The 19021-nt window shown below is 57.5% G+C and overlaps 2 protein-coding genes across 6 annotated transcripts in view; one reads left to right on the top strand and one right to left on the bottom strand.

Annotated features, from left to right (window-relative positions):
• Positions 1–1099: 1099 nt before the first annotated feature.
• The window catches only part of DPP9 (dipeptidyl peptidase 9), a 51230-nt gene continuing 33308 nt past the window's right edge, over positions 1100–19021 (bottom strand). For 3 of the 5 annotated variants that reach the window (XM_023185643.3, XM_023185642.3, XM_023185641.3), the window contains 8 exons: positions 17507–17586; positions 16197–16349; positions 15395–15530; positions 11609–11754; positions 10639–10785; positions 9357–9509; positions 8570–8712; positions 1100–2529 (listed from right to left, as the gene is read on the bottom strand). In XM_023185643.3, coding sequence (XP_023041411.1) covers positions 2262–2529; positions 8570–8712; positions 9357–9509; positions 10639–10785; positions 11609–11754; positions 15395–15530; positions 16197–16349; positions 17507–17586 — 1226 coding nt within the window. In that variant the 3' untranslated portion in view covers positions 1100–2261. Of the gene's footprint in view, positions 2530–5681; positions 5794–8569; positions 8713–9068; positions 9204–9356; positions 9510–10638; positions 10786–11608; positions 11755–15394; positions 15531–16196; positions 16350–17506; positions 17587–19021 lie in introns of all 5 variants that reach the window. The other 2 variants (XR_003309673.2, XM_023185644.2) reach the window with 2 other exon arrangements.
• Positions 4377–5386, top strand: LOC111521968 (extensin-like). The gene is made up of 2 exons (XM_023185653.2): positions 4377–4656; positions 4747–5386. The coding sequence occupies exons 1-2, from the start codon at positions 4614–4616 to the stop codon at positions 5157–5159; spliced, it is 456 nt and encodes a 151-aa protein (XP_023041421.1). The 5' UTR covers positions 4377–4613; the 3' UTR covers positions 5160–5386.

Here is a 19021-nt window from a genome sequence, read left to right as displayed (position 1 = left end):
ATGATGGCTTGTGCCTGTAGTCCCACTTACTTGGGAGGCTGAGGCCAGAGGATCACTTGAGCCATGGAAGTAGAGGTTGCAGTGAGCCGAGATCACACCACTGCACTCCAGCCTGGGTGACAGAGTGAAACCCTGTGTCAAAAAAAAAAAAAAAAAGAAAAAGAAAAAGAAACAGAAAAAGAAAACAAGGCTGGGCACAGTGGTTCTTGTAATCTCAACACTTCTCAACACTTTGGGAGGCCAAGGTGGGAGGATCACTTGAGCCCAGGAGGTCGAGGTTGCAGTAGGCTGTGATTATACCACTGCATTCCTGCCTGGGTGACAGAGGAGCAAACAGCAAATTATTCCACAGATCCCACTAATCATGACATGAAATCTGTCACCTAAAGGACAAGATTTGATCACAAGAATATCAGATTTTTTTTTTTTTTTGAGACATGGTCTTGCTCTGTCGCCCAGGCTGGAATCCACCCACCTTGGCATCCAAAAGTGCTGGGATTACAGGTGTGGGCCACCGCGCTTGGCCTCGTATGTTTTTTTAAGCCCACTTTTTTTTTTTTTTAAGTGGAAATTTTCCAAAGGATGGAGCAGTGGATCAAGCAGGGCAGTCCATCCCTGCTGTTAGAAATGGAGCCCAGATGCCCCGCACATTGCCAACAGGGTCTCCCTGGGTGTCTTGGCTGTTGGGACAATGTGAGGAGGTCCTTGGCTTGTCATGGTCCTCAGGGTGCAGAGTCTCAGGTAGAAAAGGAGGTGTCGGACGGGTGAGGATCCAGCATGGAGGATGCTGCAATTTGGGTTGTGCTGAGGCCCTGGGGAACCTGGGGGGTCAGACCAGGCCACACACGACAGCCAGAACTGAGTCCCTGGAGACCAGTAGACCTTTCTAGACCAGTGAGGACAGGACTACCCTCATCAGGTGGCTGGGGCCATCCTCTTTGGGCCAGTCTGATCAGGGCATGGTGCCCAGGCAGCTCCAGCACCCCAGCAGTCTTTGAAGACGGCAGTACCCTTCTGCTGTGTCTTGTCTGTTGCCCCCCGGAAGCCCCTCCCACTCAGGAGCCCCAGGACTTAGAAGGAACCTCAGGCAGGTGTCATGTTTCCATCCGGAATCGTTTAATGTGTCTACTTCTTCCACGCATAATTATAAAAGAATAAGAATCGACAAAAATATTTTCTTTCCATAATATGTAGAGGTGGTTTGTTTCTGTGTTTTTTTTTTTTTTTTTTCTTTTCTTTTTACTTTTTTTTTGCCCGCCCCGGCAGAGCTCTTGGCGGGGAGGGAAGGGGAGGAGGAAATATAACCCTGAGGTGGGGATGGTTCAGCTCTCAACCCCGGAACCCCCGGTGTGTACGGGCCAGGCAGACACATGTGGCCGGGCGGCTGGGCTGGGGAGGGGACAGCCGCCACTGACCAGCAGAGCGTAGAAGTTCGGTGCGTTTCAGTGCCTGCCTGAAAGCTTGGGGACAGGAGGGCTGTCCACAGGTGGTGCCCCCTGTGGGCCCTGGCTGCTTCTCATGTGGGGCCCGCATGACCCTCTGCTCGGGCTTGGGAAGAAATGGAGCCTACCAGGTGCTGGGTTGCAACTCCGCTGCCCGGTGTGGACCCCGAGTCTCGATTTAGGCACCCCTTGCTTTCTGTCTTTTGTTTTTTATTTATTTTGAGACGGAGTTTCGCTTTTGTTGCCCAGGCTGGAGTGCAATGGCGCAATCTCGGCTCACCGCAACCTCAGCCTCCCAGGTTCAAGCGATTCTCCTGCCTCAGCCTCCCGAGTAGCCGGGATTACAGGCGTGAGCCACCACGCCCGGCTAATTTTTTGTATTTTTAGTAGAGACAAGGTTTCCCCATGTTGGTCAGGCTGGTCTTGAACTCCCGACCTCAGGTGATCCGCCCGCCTCAGCCTCCCAAAGTGCTAGGATTACAGACGTGAGCCACCGCGCCCGGCCTGTCTTTTAAATAATTATGAAAAATATCCCCTCAAACAAAACACAAACATGAAGTGGGGAAGGCCGGCGGGGGGGACAGGCAATTGCATGCTTGGGTGCTGGGGACGGTGGCTGGCTGGGCCAGGGGACCGAGAGGTCACAGGGAGCGCCGGGCGGAGGGCAGCCCGCTCCTCTGAGTCTCTTCTGGCCTCTCCAGTGCCCATCACTGTGTGACCTCCTCCTCCCAGAAGGCGGGGAGAGCAGGGGCTGGCCCGAGACCACCATCTCTCTATCTCGGCAACCAAGAAGCAGCGGACATAAAACCCAGGAGCATTTTAAAAAGGATAAAAGGCGTCGGGGCGGTGAAGGCAGCGGCTCCTTGGAGCTGGCCAGCACGGGGCGGGACAAGGTGCCTCACTGGGGCCCGCGGGCCACTCAGTCCCTTCTGCCTGGTCCCCGCGGAGGCTGCAGCCACTTGTGCTGTGATGTGGCGGCTCCCGGCGGGCAGGCTCAGAGGTATTCCTGTAGAAAGTGCAGCAACGTGACTTCATAGTGCTCGCCCGACTCGGGGCAGCGAATACTGTGTCTCTCGTTGGGGTAGATCTGCGGGAAGACAGGAGGCAGGGCTGGGGGACGTGGCCGGACCACCCCTCGTCCTAGGCTCCTCCCTTATTCTGGCTCAGGGCATCCAGGAGTACGCAGGTGCTCTGAGGCCCACGGATTTGGGTTTGAATCCCACCTCGGCTGTTGACTTGCAGTGTAACTCTGGGCCCCGCTCAAAAATGGGGTGAATCCGGACCTCACAGACTCTTCGGGAAGGTTTGGTAAGACAAAGTTTACAAACACCTTGCAGTGTGCGCTTGCACAGAGCAAAGATTTAGGAAGAAACCGTGTGCCTCTTTCCCCCAAACCTGCTGACGGGCGAGCAACTCATCTCTGTGGAGGTGGCTGAGGCTTCAAGCCTCAGGAGCATCTGGTGCCCTGGTCTCGAGCCATTTCCACTTTCCAAAAGGCATGTGACTAGCTCTGGGCCTTAGGACACTGTCTCTGAGGATGTGTGAAGCGTTTTCTGGGTCCTCTTAGCACCCAAGGGGGGATCAAGCCAAGAGGCAGGCAGGGACACGGAACTCCCCAGGCTCCTGAGACCTGGCCCAGCCAACACCAGGCCAGAGGGTGGATACACACAGAGGGTGCAGGTGCTGCCTCTGGCCACGAAGGAGGGCTCTGGGGGCACTGATGGACAACCCCTATAGCTCCCCACTGCCCCCTAGGGGTTGGTAGGACCAAGGCATGAAAATAACCCCGGATTCTCCACAAAGAACCCTGGGACTGGTTGGCAGCAGGGGCAGGTGGCCCATCTACACCGCCTCCTGCCAGTGAGATGGGTTTCTGAACCATACCCTCCTCTCCAGGCTCCTGGCCCCCACCCTTGCCCATCACCCTGGGAATACACCAAGCCACCCACTGGTTTCCCCTCCTCTACTCTTGCCTTCTTTAATCCCTCCCTGGATGAATCACGAGTTTGATGACACCATCCCCAACCTAGACTTCTGCAAGGACTTGCCAGTCTGACATCAAGACCAGCTTCCAGGTCCTGCTGCCCCAGGCACCTCAAGGGCCCACTCCTTCCCCAGCCCAGGCACTGGCACTCCCTGGGGCAGACTCTGCTGCCCTTGCCACCAGCCATATGCACGTTGTGCCCACGCCTTTATGCCACTCTGGGTCCCAGCTGCCTGGTTACTTTTTCCTCTTGGCCTAAGAGGGCAGAGAGGGTCTGTCTGCTTCCCCAGTGAGCTTCCAGAGCAAACCCGAGGCCCGGCATGTGACAAATGTGATTTGTGCACAAAGAGGGCCTGCGGCTGCCAGCCACCTGGCCCAGATGTTCTGGGGTCTTTGAAACAGAAGGTGAAGTGCACTCTGTGTCCCACACAATGCCACGTTCCCACCCCACGGCCTGTGTCATCTCACGTTACACTTCCTGTGGGGAGGCAGTGAGACAGGACCCTGGGCCCGCCCTGCGTGCTGAATGCTTTTCTTTTCTTTTTTTTTTTTTTTTGGAGATGGAGTCTCGCTCTGCCGCCCAGGCTGGAGTGCAATGGCGCGATCTTGGCTCACTGCAACCTCTGCCTCCCAGGTTCAAGCGATTCTCCTGTCTCAGCCTCCAGAGTAGCTGGGACTACAGGCGTGTGCCACCACACTCGACTAATTTTTGTATTTTTAGTAGAGATGGGGTTTTGCCATGTTGGCCAGGCTGGTCTCAAACTCCTGGCCTCAAGTGATCCACCCGCCTCGGCCTCCCAAAGTGCTGGAATTACAGGCGTGAACCACCACGCCCAGCCTGAATGCTTTTCTGACAGACTTTGGCCCGAGCAGCCTCCGAGGAGGCCGAGTTATCATGTCCGTTTCAAAGACGCAGAAACGAGGTGTAAGGGTAAATGCTATCCCAGCTACCTGGCCCCTGGGAGGGCAGTGGGCTCGGGTCTCAGGCTGGGAAGAGACAGCTGAAGTTCTATTCCAACCCCGCCTGACATCACCCCCGGGGCTGCTTGGGATGTAGGGCGTTGGTGGAGGGTACTGCCAAGAGATCAGCTCATCAGGCCACAAGGCGACTCTGCCTCCCTCCTGCTCTGCGGCCCCATTTCCCGACTCTGCTGAAAGGCAACAGGGCGCTCCCCACCGGACAGAGCATGTCGAGGCGCCCAGGAAGCGGAAATTGTCTGCAGTCCACAGGTATAATAAAACCTGGCCCACTCGCCTCCAAGATACCTCCCGAATCTCCTGCCGGAACAACTATGGACCACGTCCCACTGTCCCCCACAGGCCGTCCACAAAGCAGCCAGAGAAATGTAGGTCAAATGGCAAGCCGCCCCACTCTAGACTCTGCTCACAAGGCCGGGACACCTCCCATCACCTTCAGATGGAAATCCAGCCGAAGCCCAACCCCCACCGAGGCCCCGCCCCTCTACAGCAGAAGCCCCACCCTCCTCACTGAGGCCCCTCACCTCTACAGCAGAAGCCCCACCCTCCTCACCACTGAGGCCCTGCTCCCCGACCGAGCCCCACACTCTTCACTACAGGGGCCCTTCCTCACACCGAGCCCAACCATTTACTGCAGAAGCCCCACCCACCGCAACACTGAGGCCCCGTCCCTCTGCAGAAGCCCCACCCCCCTCGCCAGAGGCCCCGCCCATAACCCATGCCCACCCCTTAGCGCAGAAGCCCACCTAGACTGAGCCCCACGTCGCTGCCAAGGCTCCACCCACTCCCCCGTCCCCCCTGTCTCCTCCCGCTCGGTCCCCCAAGCCTGGCTGGCTCCACTCACTCTAATACCCTTCACTGCTGCCTCCTCAAGGAATGCTTGGTCCCAGCCCCTTAGTAAGGAGCCTACTAGGGCCTTCAGCACCCAGCGGTTTCTTCTACGCAATTTCTCAGTTTCAAATAAAGACCGTCTGTGGGGCAATTTCGGTAAGGGTTCCTCCCTCCATTAGGCCCCGAGCAGGGGTGGGTGTGGCAGCCCCCGACCCCGTGCTCCCAGCACCGAAGGCAGGCGGAACCCTGAGCTGTCAAGACAGGACTGATCCATCAATGGCCCCGGGAGCTGGGAGGGCGGGGGCATGGGGTAGTGGGGTGGGGGGCTGGGAGCCCCAGATCCCCCAGGGAAACCCTGATCACAGTGGGAAGCCACCCCGCCCCGCCCCCCACTTCCAGGGCTCTGTCGGCTCCGGGAGGGGCCGAAGCCCCCAAGAGCCACCCACCTGGAGCTGGTAAGGTTTCCCTGCTCGGATCAGTTGGGAGACGAGGAAGTTTGTGTGGAAAAAGTGCACGTTTTCATCCAGGAAACCATGGAGGATGAGCAGGCGGTTGGGCCTGGTAAACAGAGGGGTAAGGGTCTGAGGCCAGGGATTGTCTGCGGGGTAGGAAGGGAACTGATCACAAGGTCAGGAGTTTGAGACCAGCCTGGCCAACATGGTGAAACCCTGTCTCTACTAAAAATATATTTTAAAAAATTACCCAGGTATGGTGGCAGGTGCCTGAAATCCCAGCTACTTGGGAGGGTGAGGCAGGAGAACTGCTTGAGCCTGGGAGGCAGAAGTTGCAGTGTGCTGAGATCGTGCCACTGCACTCCAGCCTGGGCGACAGATCGAGACTGTGTCTCCAAAGAAAAAAAAAAAAAAAAAAGATTCAGTAGCGGTACATGCCTGTAGTCCAGCTACTGGGCTGGCTGAGGTGGGAGGATAGCTTGAGCCCGGGAGGTGGAGGCTACAGTGAGCTATGATCATACCACTGTACTCCAGCCTGGGTGACAGAGCAAGACCCCATCTCTAAATTAAATTGAAAAAACGAAATAAAAATAAAACCCCAGGCCGGGTACAGTGCCTCATGCCTCTAATCCCAGTACTTTGGGAGGCCAAGCTGGGTAGATTGCTTGAGTCCAGGTGTTTGAGACCAGCTTGGGCAACATGGCAAAACCTTGTCTCTACAAAAATATTTAAAAGTTAGCCAGGCGAGGTGGTGCACACCTGCGGTCCAGCTGAGCCTAAGGCAGGAGGATCACCTGAACCCTGGGAGGGTGCAGTGAGCTATGATTAAAAAAAAAAAAAAAATGCTGGGCACGGTAGCTCACACCTGTAATCCCAGCACTTTGGGAGGCCAAGTCAGGTGGATCACTTGAGGCCAGGAGTTCAAGACCAGCCTGGGCAACATGGTGAAACCCCATCTCTACTAAAGATACAAAAATTAGCTGGGTGTGGTGGTATGTGCCTGTAATCCCAGCTACTCAGGAGGCTGAGGCACGAGAATTGCTTGAACCCGGGAGGTGGAGGTTGCAGTGAGCTGAGATTAAGCCACTGCACTCCTGCCCAAACGACAGAGTGAGGCTCTCTCAACAAAACAAAACAAAAACCCACCTAGGTCTGCTGCTCTCTGTGGTCTGGAGTATGGCCTGGGCTAGCCCTTCCTGTCCGATATGGGAGCCAGTGGCCACACGTCGCTGTTGAAATTCCAGTTTACATTCATCCAAGTTAACTGAACTTATAAACCCATTGAGACAGAGCACAGATTGGTGGCTGTCCCGGGACAGGGAGTGACTGCTAAGGAATGGGAGCAGGGTCTGACGCTGGAGTGCTGGAAAGGTTCTGGAACCAGGGAGCGGCCACACAACACTGCAAATGCACCGAGGGCTGCTTTAAGGTGACTTTTCTGTGAACTTCACCATAATAAATTATTATTATTTTTTGAGACAGAGTCTCGCTCTGCCCAGGCTGGAGTGCAGTGGTGTGATCTCAGCTCACTGTGACCTTACCCTTCCAGGTTCAAGCGATTCTCCTGCCTCGGCCTCCTGAGTAGCTGGGATTACAGGTGTGTGTCACCACACCTGGCTAATTTTTATACTTTTAGTAGAGATGGGTTTTCACCGTGTTGGTTAGGCTGGTCTTGAACTCCTGACCTCAAGCGATCCACCCACCTCAGCCTCCCAAAGTGCTGGGATTACAGATGCGAGCCACTGTGCCTGGCCTATTGTTATTATTATTGTTTTTGAGACAGTTTATCTCTGTCGCCCAGGCTGGAGTGCAGTGGCGTGATGTTGGCTCACTACAAACTCCACCTGCTGGGTTCAAGCGATTCTCCTGCCTCAGCCTTCCGAGTAGCTGGCATTACGGGCATGTGCCACCACAGCTGGCTCATTTTTTATATTTTTTTGTAGAGCTGGGGTTTTACCATATTGGCCAGGCTGGTCTCGAACTCCTACCTTAAGCGATCCTCCTGCCTTGGCCTCCCAAACTACCCAGGGCAGATTCTTTTTTTTTTTTTGAGTCGGAGTCTCGCTCTGTTGCCCAGGCTGAAGTGCAGTGGCACTATCTTGGCTCACTGCAAGCTCCGCCTCCTGGGTTCATGCCATCCTCCTGCCTCATTCTCCCGTGTAGCCGGGACTATAGGCGCCCACCACCATGCCCGGCTAATTTTTTGTATTTTTGATAGAGATGGGGTTTCACTGTGTTAGCCAGGATGGTCTGGATCTCCTGACCTCGTGATCCGCCTGCCTCGGCCTCCCAAAGTGTTGGGATTACAGGCGTGAGCCACCGCGCCCGGCCCGTGCCCAGGAAAATTTTTAACCCTCCAGGTGACTGCATGGGACTCCAGGGAACATTTTCTGGAGACGTGCCAGGAAATGGGAACACTGTTTTCTCTCCATCAGAGAATAAGACCCATGTTAAAAGCACAAAATGGGACATCTGAGCTGGTCCCTGGCCCTGTGGACATCTATGTCCAGAAGCACAAGACAGAGGCTGTGATGGGGCCCCGTGCAGGATGCAGCGCAGGGGAGTGGGGGACGCCTGCCTGTGAAAAGCAGTGGCTTGAACTCCCTCATCTTCCCCAGGGCAGGGCTGGGAGCCTCCTTCCCCAGACAAGCATCCCCAGGTGTCCCTTCCTGCAAGGTGCAGTGAGGAGAGAGGGTAGGCAGGAGGGAGCTGTGAGGCACATGCAGGCAGACGCCACCACAGGACCACAGTGGGGAGGTGGGAGCACGGCCTGAGGCTCCCGGGGTGGCGCTGGCTGGGGCAGGAGGGCACCCTGATGGAGACAGCAGGTGCCGGGGTGCAGAAGCCCCAGGGAGGACTGCAGGGCAGGGCAGTGGCCTTACTCGTTGGGCAGCTTCTCCACGTGCAGGGCCACGGAACCCGCCTCATAGCCATGCTGGTTGTTCTCAGGGACGTCCATGTAGCGCTCAGTGTACCCTGTGTCATAGGCCATCCAGACGGTGACTGGGGCGCCCGCGATGGCCACCTGAGGGACACAGCAGACAGATGGGGGCAGAGGGAGAGAGAGAGAAACAGGCGTCGGGTCCTAGAGCCAGCATCAGCCGCTGTCCCGAGGCCGCCCTGGAGCCCGTGAGGAGCGCTCATGCACTGTACAGGACTGGCAAGGGAGGGTCCCTCAGACCGCGTGGCCCCTGTGGACGGTGCGTGGCTCGGGGTTGGGCAGGGCGCCACAGGCGGGCAGGTGCGGCCCCTCCCCGCTGCCGCAGAGGGCCGGGTCCCACTGCCCGTCTGCCTCCTCCTCCTCCTCATCGCCGCCGCCCCGCAGTGCCCTGACTGCCGCCGGCCTGGGGCCCCCCCGCCGCTCTGCACACCATGCCCCACCTCTGCCCATCCGAGGCCGGGGTCCCGGGCTCAGCCTCCCACAGAGAGCTGCTGGCGGGGTTTTGTGCAGCCGGATGCCATCCTGCGGTCGGCGGTGGCGGGCAATGAGGAGGGGGGCTCGGCCCCGTGGGGCTGCTGCGGGGAGAAACAGCCACGTGGCAAGGCCCCTGCCGAGGCGCCTCCCCGGGGGGTGGGCTCCGGGTGGCGCGGGCGGTGGGCAAACGCGGCGTAGTTGGGGAAGGGGGCGGGGGAGGGGCGCGGCTGAGGCCGGCCAGGGGTGGGACCCACCTTGAACACCTGGGGCTTGTGGATTAGCCCCATGAGCGAGAGGAAGCCCCCGTAGGACCAGCCATGGATGGCAACTCGGCTCAGGTCGATGAAGCCATACTTCTCCGCCACGAACTGCAGGCCCTCCACCTGGTCCTCGATCTCCACCTGGCCCTGAGGGATGAAGCCGGGCACCTTTCAGTGGCCTCCTCCAGGTGTGCCCCTCCCCTGCAGTGACACCTCTGCTCCTTTCAGGGCCTCTCTCCTTGTTGGATGAAAAGTGGCTCACTGGAAACCCCGTCCCTCCAGGCCCTGCCAACCCTGCCCACTATCTGGGTGGCTGGACAGATCCAGCAGCCACCCTGCTCTGCCACCTCCCAGGTGAGTGGCTCTGGGAGCCACGTCCCCTCTCAGGGCCTCAGTCTGCCCATCCCTAATACAGGGACATTAACCGGAAGAGGACCCGTTTTCCAGAGGGCACGAGGAAGAAAAAGACAGGGGTGCCCAGGCATGTGCAAGGGCACAAAGAATGGCTGGTGCCGTCGCTGTCGTCACTACCAGCCACATCCCCACGACCGCCACCGCCACGGTTTCAATGCTGGTGTCCCCTCTGAAGTCCATGCTGAGATCCCCACTGCGGCCTTTAAGCCATGGGGCCCACTCATGTGAATAGGATGAGGGGCCCTAATAAACGGGCCTGATGGAGGGAGGGCACGCCTTTTCCGCCCCTCGCAACCCCTCTGCCGTGTAGGAGGCAGCACAGGGCCCCTCTGGAAGGTGTGCCAACCAAGCGTCCCCCTGGGAACAGAGCAGCCCTCCCCGACACAGCCCTGCCTTGGCCCTGGACCTCCCAGCCTCCAGAACTGAGAGAGACTTTCACTCTTTATAAATCCCCAGGCTGTGAAGCTTTGTTCCAGCAGCGCAAAGGGGCTGAGATGGTCACCATCACCACCGACGTCATCACCACTGTCGGCACAACTTCCACGGCCACCGGCCCTGGCCAGCCCCGCCCTGGGGACCCAGCCCGGCCTGGGGTGTCTGGCTGCATCAGGGTTGCAGCCTCTTGGGTTCTGTGTGCTCAGGCACCAGGCAGGATGGACAGATGCCTCTGTCCCTGCAGGGCACAGCGCAGAACTGAGCAGCAAAGCATACGTCCCCTTTTGTTCTAAAAGGTCATTGAGCCTGCGTCACCCCAGCCACAAGTGCCCTTCTGCGGGTGATGTCCCCACGACCCACACCCACACGGCCCAGGGCTCCCTTCCCAAGACTGGAAGGACCCAGAGCAACAGGGAGGAGTTATTACCATTTGGTTTTTCAGGGCCCCTTCGAACCGAAGCCCCCGCTGACAGGAGCCCCTGCCGTCAATCACCACCACGGCATAGCCCAGGGAAGCCAGCGTGTTGAGCCGCAAGTACTTGATGCCTTTGAAGGAGTTATTCACCAGCTGCACCTGTGGGGAGGTGAGGGGCAGCAGTACAGCAGGAGATGCCGGGCAGGACGGGCTGAGCAGGGGAGATGCCGGCAGGCTGGGGACTGGGCCGGGCCAGGCTGGGGCCTTAGAGCCTAATGAAGGCACCTGTGCCCTGGAGGCTCTGGATAGACACCTGGGAGTGACAAGGCGCGAGGGGCCCACACTCAGGACCCTGCTTGGGAGAAGGGAAGGCCACTGTCAGGCTCCTTCTCAGCTGGGCCACTGCCCCAGTCCTGCCTGGAACAACCACTCTGGCACGAGGGACAGTGGGGTGGCTCTCTCTCAGGTGGGGCCATCTGGGCGCTGCGGGGTGCTGAGCAGCCACTCTGGGCCAGGAGAACTCCCAGTGGTGATGAACCACAAAGTCCCCAGACATCGCCCCGTATCCTCTGGGGGAACAGAGCTGCTCTGGGTAAGATGTGCGCCTAAGATGGTCCACCTGCCAATCTGCTGCCTGCTCCTGACCCCTGCTCCAGGAATTGGGCCCAGGGCCCATGGCCACCTCTATACCAACCTGGAGACTGGGGGGCTACCCAGAGGAACAGGGGAGAGTCAGCAGGCAGAGGGGTAAGGGGAGGCCATCCGGGAAGGGTGGGGAGCATGCAAACGGGCACAGAGGCAGGAGAGTGAGGGGCTCTGAGGACCCTGTGTAGTCAGGGTAGGCGGGATGGGCTGGAGCACCAGGCAGGTGGCCAGGGAGCCTCCTCCGGTTGACCCTTCTATGGCTGGCGCTTGAGTGGGGATGGGGAGTCCTCAGGTGGATGGTGGGGGGGGGGGCCTTGGGGAGCAGGTGTGCACCCACCTGGGGGCCTCCATACACAAAGAGGACAGTGGGGTGCTTCTTCCCCGGCTGCAAGGCGTGGGGCTTGTAGATCATGCCGTAGAGCCGCACGTCTGAGCGCGTGTGGAAGTGGAAGATCTCTGGAGGCACGTAATCCGGGGGGCAGCCTGCGGGAGACAGGGCGGCTATCTGGCTGCCCGGCGAAGCCACATCTGGCCAACACCCTTGTTCTGCTGCCCACCCCAAGCCTCAGAGGGTGGACCAAAGCACCTCCTCTTTTCCTGAGCTTCCCGAGAGTTGATAATTGAAAAAAAAAAAAAAAAATTTTTGTTTTAATTAAAATAAGATTTGTACAGTTTTTGTAGAGATGGGGTCTCATCTCCCTGTTGCCCAGGCTGGTCTCAACTTCCTGGCCTCAAACGATCCTCCCACCTCGGCTTCCTGAGTAGAGTCACTGCTATTTTTGCAAAGCAACAGTGGTTGTCCAATTAGGATGGTGGGGCTTTTTCTTTTTAAATTTTTTTTTATTTTTACGTTTTTTCTCTTTATTTATGTATTTATTTTTTGAGACAGAGTCTATTGCCAGGCTGGAGTACAGTGGCGTGATCTCAGCTCACTGTAACCTCTGCCCCCTGGGTTCAAGCGATTCTTCTGCCTCAGCCTCCCGAGTAGCTGGGACTACAGGCGCCCGCCACCATGCCCGGCTAATTATTTTGTATTTTTAGTAGAGATGGGGGTTTCACCATGTTGGCCAGGATGGTCTCGATCTCTTGACCTCGTGATCCACCTGCCTCAGCCTCCTGAAGTGCTACGATTACAGGTGTGAGCCACAACGCCTGGCCTTCTTTTTCTTTTTTTTTTCCAAGACAAAGTCTTGTGATCTCGGCTCACTGCAACCTCCACCTCCTGGGTTCAAGCGATTCTCCTGCCTCAGCCTCCTGAGTAGGTAGGATTATAGGCGCATGGCACCACGCCCAGCTAATTTTTTTGTATTTTTAGTAGAGAGAGGGTTTTACCATGTTGGCCTAACTTGTCTCGAATTGCTTGTTTTTTTTTTTTTTTTGTTGTTGTTGTTGTTGAGACGGAGTCTGATTCTGTCACCCAGGCTGGAGTGCAGTGGTGTGATCTCAGCTCACTGCAACCTGCACCTTCTGGGTTTGAGCAATTCTCCTGCCTCAGCTTCTCCAATAGCTGGGATTACAGGTGCTCGCCACCATGCTTGGCTAATTTTTGTATTTTAGTAGAGATGGGGTTTCACCATATTGGCCACGTTGGTCTCAAACTCCTATCCTTAGGTGATCCACCCACCTTGGCCTCCCAAAGTGCTGGGATTACAGACGTGAGCCACCACAGCCAGCCATCGAACTCCTGACCTCAGGTGACCTGCCCACCTTGGCCTCCCAAAGTGCTGGGATTACAGGCGTGAGGCACTGCACCTGGCCCAGTTTTTTCTTTCTTTTTTTTTTTTGAGGCGGAGTCTGGCTCTGTTGTCCAGGCTGGAGTGCGGTGGCGCGATCTCGGCTCACTGCAAGCTCCGCCTCCCGGGTTCCCGCCATTCTCCTGCCTCAGCCTCCCGAGGAGCTGGGACTACAGGCGCCACCATTACGCCCGGCTAATTTTTGTATTTTTAGTAGAGACGGGGTTTCACCGTGTTAGCCAGGATGGTCTCGATCTCCTGACCTCATGATCCGCCCGCCTCGGCCTCCCAAAGTGCTGGGATTACAGGCATGAGCCACCGCGCCCGGCCCAGTTTTTTCTTTAAATAAATGTATGTAGGTAAATTTTGGTGGGGCAATTTATAGGAAAATGAGTAAAGGGTACTACAGGTCTACGGGTAGCAGAAGTTTACTGTGGAGGGCCAGATAGCAAATATATTGGGCTCTGGGAAATGGGCATGGCAGGGCACACGCTCTGTGCCGTGTCTCTGTGTCATCTGTTGCAGTAGCGCTACGCGGCCACAGACCACACAGAGGGACTGCATGTGGCTGGATGTGACAGCAGTCGGCCTGCTCCTAGTGCAGGCAGTCTTCAAACGTGGTACAGATTGGGAGTTTCAGGAAACAGTGCCTCGATCCTCAGGGCGCTGGGGTTCTGGTCTCTGCCCCCACTGCTAGGCTGGGTATCCTGCTGAGCCCCTTCCCCTCCCTGGCCCCCATCTCTTCATCTGAAGCCAGGGCCCCAGCTCCTGGCCGTGTCGGTGGGGACAGGAGGGGGAGGACTGGGCTGTGGAGGGAGGCCTGGGATCTGTTTCTGCTCAGGGGGTGAGGGCATCACAAAATGCTTTCCAGCCCACAGAATACCCGGCATATGCTGGAAACTCGTTGTGTCTAGAATTTTCCGGAAGCCCACCAACAGAGCAGAGACAGGGCCAGGGTGGATTGTCCTTGAACTGAGTGAAGCCTGGGAGCCTGGCAGTGTGCTGACCCACTGGTTTTCATCCTGCACTCTGTATATACAGTTTCATTGATAAAGAAACACTTCATAGTGATACGCTGATGTGTGTGACGGAGCCAGCACTGGAACCCGGAGTCACCAATGCAGGGTCCTGGCCAACCTCCAGGTTCTGGGCAAGGTGTCAGGTTGCCTCATTTCCTGAGGCCCCCCGTGACTGACCCTTTGCTCCTTTTTCTGATAAAGGCCTCGGAGTGTCGACTCTGAGCAGGTGCTGCTGTAGGCGGCAGTCTCAGGGCCCGGGACGCCGTAAAGGGCCCTCTGCGTGCTGCTGTGGCCAGGACTCCAGGGTCCTGGAGAAGGTGAAGTGGAAAGCCTGATAACCACGGCGGGTTTCAAACCAGTGTGGGTGGACTCTGGCATCCCGGCCACCCCTGTATGGAACACCACTGTTCAAAATGTTTTTTGTGTGTTTTTTTGAGATGGAGTCTCTCTCTGTCGCCCAGGCTGGAGTGTGGTGGAGTGATCTCAGCTCACCGCAACCTCTGCCTCCCAGGTTCATGCCATTCTCCTGCCTCAGCCTCCTGAGTAGTTGAGACTACAGGCGCCCGCCACCACGCCCGGCTAATTTTTTGTATTTTTAGTAGAGACGAGGTTTCACCGTGTTAGCCAGGATGGTCTCAATCTTCTGACCTCGTGATCCGCCCGCCTCAGCCTCCCAAAGTGCTGGGATTACAGGCGTACGCCACCGCGCCCGGCCCAAAATGTTTTTAATTTTTAATTTTTTTAAGAGTCAGGGTCTTGCTGTGTTGCCCAGGCTGGAGTGCAGTGGTACAATCACAGCTCACTGCAGCCTCCAACTTCTGGGCTCAAACGATCCCCCCACCTCAGTCTCCTGAGTAGCTAGGACTACGGGTGCACACTACTACACCCAGCTAATTTTTAACATTTTTGCAGAGGGGGGTCTTGCTATGCTGCTCAGGCTGGTCTCAAACTCCTAGGCTCAAGCAGTCTTCCTGCCTTGGCCTCGAAAGCACTGGGATTACAGGCAGGAGCCACTGTGCTGGCTGATGAAAATGTTTACTTGTCACCTGCCCACTACCCTGGGAGCTCCCAGTGACAGGGTCTGTGTCTCACTGGTTACTGTTTTGGCAGGGGGCTGGCACGGAGCTGCATCCCTGCCGGGTTCTGTGCAGTGCAGCCCTTTACTGCAGCTCGGACCAGGGCTGTCTCAGACGGCAGGGGCTGCTGCTTATGTCCTATGACAAGTTCCCGATGCCTGAGAGGGGCCTGGGTGCTGTGAGAGGCCAAGCAGGCCGGCTCCAGGCCTCTGCCTCTTCCTGCAGCACGGGCCCTTGTCCCGTTTTACAGCCGGGCAAGCAGAAGCTCCCGTGGGGTGGGGCAGGGGCTACTCACTGGCTGCCTCCATCATGCTGGCCCAGAAGCGGGGCTGCTTGTGCAGGGGGTCGTCGTCGGGGCCGCTCAGCTTATAGACGTGCACGCAGGGTGGCGTGCTCACGCTGCTGTAGTGGCTGACGAACATGTCGAAGTTCTGCGGGTAGAATGGGGCGATGAGCTCCCCGGGACGCTGCCACCCCCCTTTCCACTGGGTGCCGACCGCAAATCCCGGGCAGCTTCCCTCCCGCCCGCCCCCATCCTGTCATGAAACCTCAAAGCTCCACCCACTGCTGCAAGGTGGGCGCCACTGCCGTCTCCCCATTCTGCAGAGCAGGAAACTGAGGCCAGGAGGCGTCTGTCCCCCGGCCAGGGGCCCGTGGACAGTCACCAACGCCCTGGATCTGCCGAGGGCTCTGCCGCTGCCCAGGCCTGCACACCTGCTAGTTTCCACAGCTGGCAAACTGCAGCCGACTCATGCCCTGGACTAGGGGTGGCCCTCCATGGCCACCGCCAGACATTCTAGAATGTTCTGAGAGGCTAAGGGCCATATCCCACCGCACACAGAGCGGCAGGGCCCAGGCTCAGTGGACAGGCACTGGGGGGCTCCACCACTTATTAGCCTGGGGGTGGCAGTGGGCAATTCACTCCCTTCCTTGCCTTACCCAGGAGGCAGGGGTGGGCACCACCTGTCCTAAGGCAGCTATGAGAATGCAAAACCATGAGAGTGGCCCTGAGTGCTGTGCCCGGCCATCAGGGACTGCTCTGGCTGGGAGCTGTTGGACAAGCACAGGGCAGTGCTGTGAGGCTGGGCGGTACCCACCTGGCTCATGGAGCAGCTGTGGGAGAAGCCGGGCGTGGTGAGGCGCACGATCTCCCCGGCCGCCTCATAGCTGACCACGTAGAGGTGGTGCTCCAGTGGCGTGTCCTTGGTGCCCTGGAAGTACACCAGCTTGGTCTCCTCGTTGACCCAGATCTGCAGGGGGACAGGACGTCCTCGTGATGCATCCCAGATGCCCCTTGGCTCACGCCCCTCTCCATGCCCCGCAAGAGTGGGTCCCATGTTCCTCAGACTGGGGACGCATGCTGTTCTCTCCCAAGTCTGCTTTAGGGCTGGAGATGAACCGTCCCTGAAAGATGCGCTTATCTGGCCCCGAGGGCTGGGAGCAGCCCCTGGTTGAGTTGGGAACTGTGCATCCTCAGGTGGGACCTGGGGCCTGAACTCCACCCCCAGACGACTCTCTCCGGGCTTGAATTGGGAGGGCCCGCCAAGCCAGGTGGGAAGGTCAGGGAGGGCACCGTGCCCAAGACAGAGGCTCAGGGGAACCCAGCAGTCCCCAGCCTGGTCAGCCATTCGTTTAACCCAAGTGCTTGGGTTCAGAAGTGGCAAGGCCCTGCCTTCCTGTGGGAAGCCCTAGTAATGGCATCTCCTGGAGGAGCAGGACAGCCTGCACTGTGTGGAGCAGCGGGGCCCCTCCTTCACCTGCGCTGGGACACTAATGGTCTCCAAACAACTGCTACTGCCCGGCAGCGAGCAGGCTTTGGCTGATGCCTGGGAAGGAGCCAGGAGGCCTCAGAGCCCCAAGGGAGGAGAGGGCATCGCCCGTGCCCAGGGCCTGAGAGGCCGGTGGAGGCAGCTGGAGCCTGGGGTGACCAGGGACCCCAGGACGTGAAGAAACTGAGGGTAAGTGGTCTCCCGGGACAGCGGGGCACGGGCTTCCAGTGCGGACAGCATCGTGCCCCACAACAGGGCAGCTGGACGCGTGGCCCCGGAAGGCCTGCAGAGGACACGCTTCCTCTTTCATGATTTCTAAAAGGCTTCCAATGTTTTCCTTAATTTCAGGGTGAAAGGATAAAGCACATGAATGGCACAACGTTCAAGATGAGACGGGGAGGTGATGAAATGATTGGCTTGTGTGTACGGCAGACACTGTGCTGAGGCCTGCTAAGTGCTGTAAAGCAGGGTCCTCACAGGTCTGCGTGTGTGTGTGTGCATGCATGTGAGTGTGTGCATGTGTGTGAGAATGAGTATGTGTGTGAGTATATGTGTGTGCGTGTGTGTGAGAATGTGTGTGTATGTGTGTAAAACACACATGTGTGGAGCAGGGGAAGGCTGCGAGGAGACCCTGGTACCTTGGAGCCGTGCCTCGCCAAAACCTCCCATTCACCGCTGGTCAGAGCAATCTCTTCCTTAATGGGGCACTTAAATTCATCTGGAAGGAAAGAAAGAAGGGAGGTGAAGGGGCCTGGGAGGTGATGCAGGCACCCAGGTCAAATTCCACCCAAGGAGACTCGCCATGGAGCCACTGAAACCCTGGCTTGCCGTGAACTCAAGACGCCAGCACAGGGCACTGCGTCAGACCTGCCAGACAGGAGAAGAGGCCTGCGGGGCCCGTTCCTGCCATGTGGATGGCAGGCCTGGTGTTTCCCACGAGAAACTAGGAGGCCCCTGGCTCACTACTGTAATCCCAGCACTTTGGGAGGCCGAGGCAGGAGGATTGCTTGAGGTCAGGAGTTTGAGACCAGCCTGGGCAACACAGTGAGACCCTGTCTCTTCCAAAAAAAAAAAAAAAAATTAGTCAGGCATGGTGACGTGTCTGTGGTCCAAGCTACTTGGGAGATTGAGTTGGGAGGACTGCTTGAGCCCAGGAGGTTGAGGCTGTGGTGAGCTATGATCACACCACTGCCACTCCAGCCTGGGTGACAGAGCAAGAACCCGTCTCAAAACAAAACAAAACAAAACAAAAAAAACAACAGGAAGAGAAACCAGGAGTCTGGATTTTCATTGGAATTTCCCAATTTTAGAACCCTCCAAAGGCCACATGATGTGTGTGTGGCACAGGGGTGGGGGGTGGGGGGTGGAGCCAACTGGGCCCATGACCTCTTAGGACACATTAGGACTTTGTAGAACTAGACTTTTTTTTTTTTTTTAAGACGAAATCTTGCTCTTGTCGCCCAGGCTAGAGTGCAATGGCGCAATTTCGGCTCACTGCAACCTCCGTCTCCTGGGTTCAAGTGATTCTCCTGCCTCAGCCTCCCAAGTAGCTGGGATTACAGGCGCCTGCCACCATGCCCAGCTAGAGTTTGTACTTTTAGTAGAGACAGGGTTTCACCATGTTGGTCAAGCTGGTCTACAACTCCTGACCTCAGGTGATCCACCTGCCTCAGCCTCCCAAATTGCCGGGATTACAGGCCTGAGCCACCGCGCCCGGCCGACTTTTTTTGGGGGGCAAGGGGGTAGAGAGAGGGTCTTACTATGTTGCCCAGGCTGGCCTTAAACTCCTGGGCTCAAGCGATCCTCCCACCTCGGCCTCCCAAAGCGCTGGGATTGCAGGTGTGAGCCACGTCCCTGGCTGCAACAAGACGCTGGTGAAAGCTAAGGCTAGAGACCAGGGCTCTGCTGGTTTTATTATTGTTTTTGTGGGGGTAGGAGGGTTGACCTCACGTTTGAATTTTCACCAGGTAAAGAATGACAGTGCAGGGCGCCTCATGGCATGCAGCAGAAACACACTGAGACGGTTTGTAACTCGGGGCTCCCTGTTCTTTCTTAACCTTTTAGGTCTACACAAGCGGTTGGAAACGTGTCTGTCAGGAGGGACGAACAGCACGGGAGGGTAGACGTGGTTTCCCTGGTGTAGAGGTCTGGGT

The sequence above is a fragment of the Piliocolobus tephrosceles genome, chromosome 21 (assembly GCF_002776525.5).
Source record: "Piliocolobus tephrosceles isolate RC106 chromosome 21, ASM277652v3, whole genome shotgun sequence".
NCBI classification, from domain to species: Eukaryota; Metazoa; Chordata; class Mammalia; order Primates; family Cercopithecidae; genus Piliocolobus; species Piliocolobus tephrosceles.
This window is presented reverse-complemented; position numbering and strand designations above follow the sequence as displayed.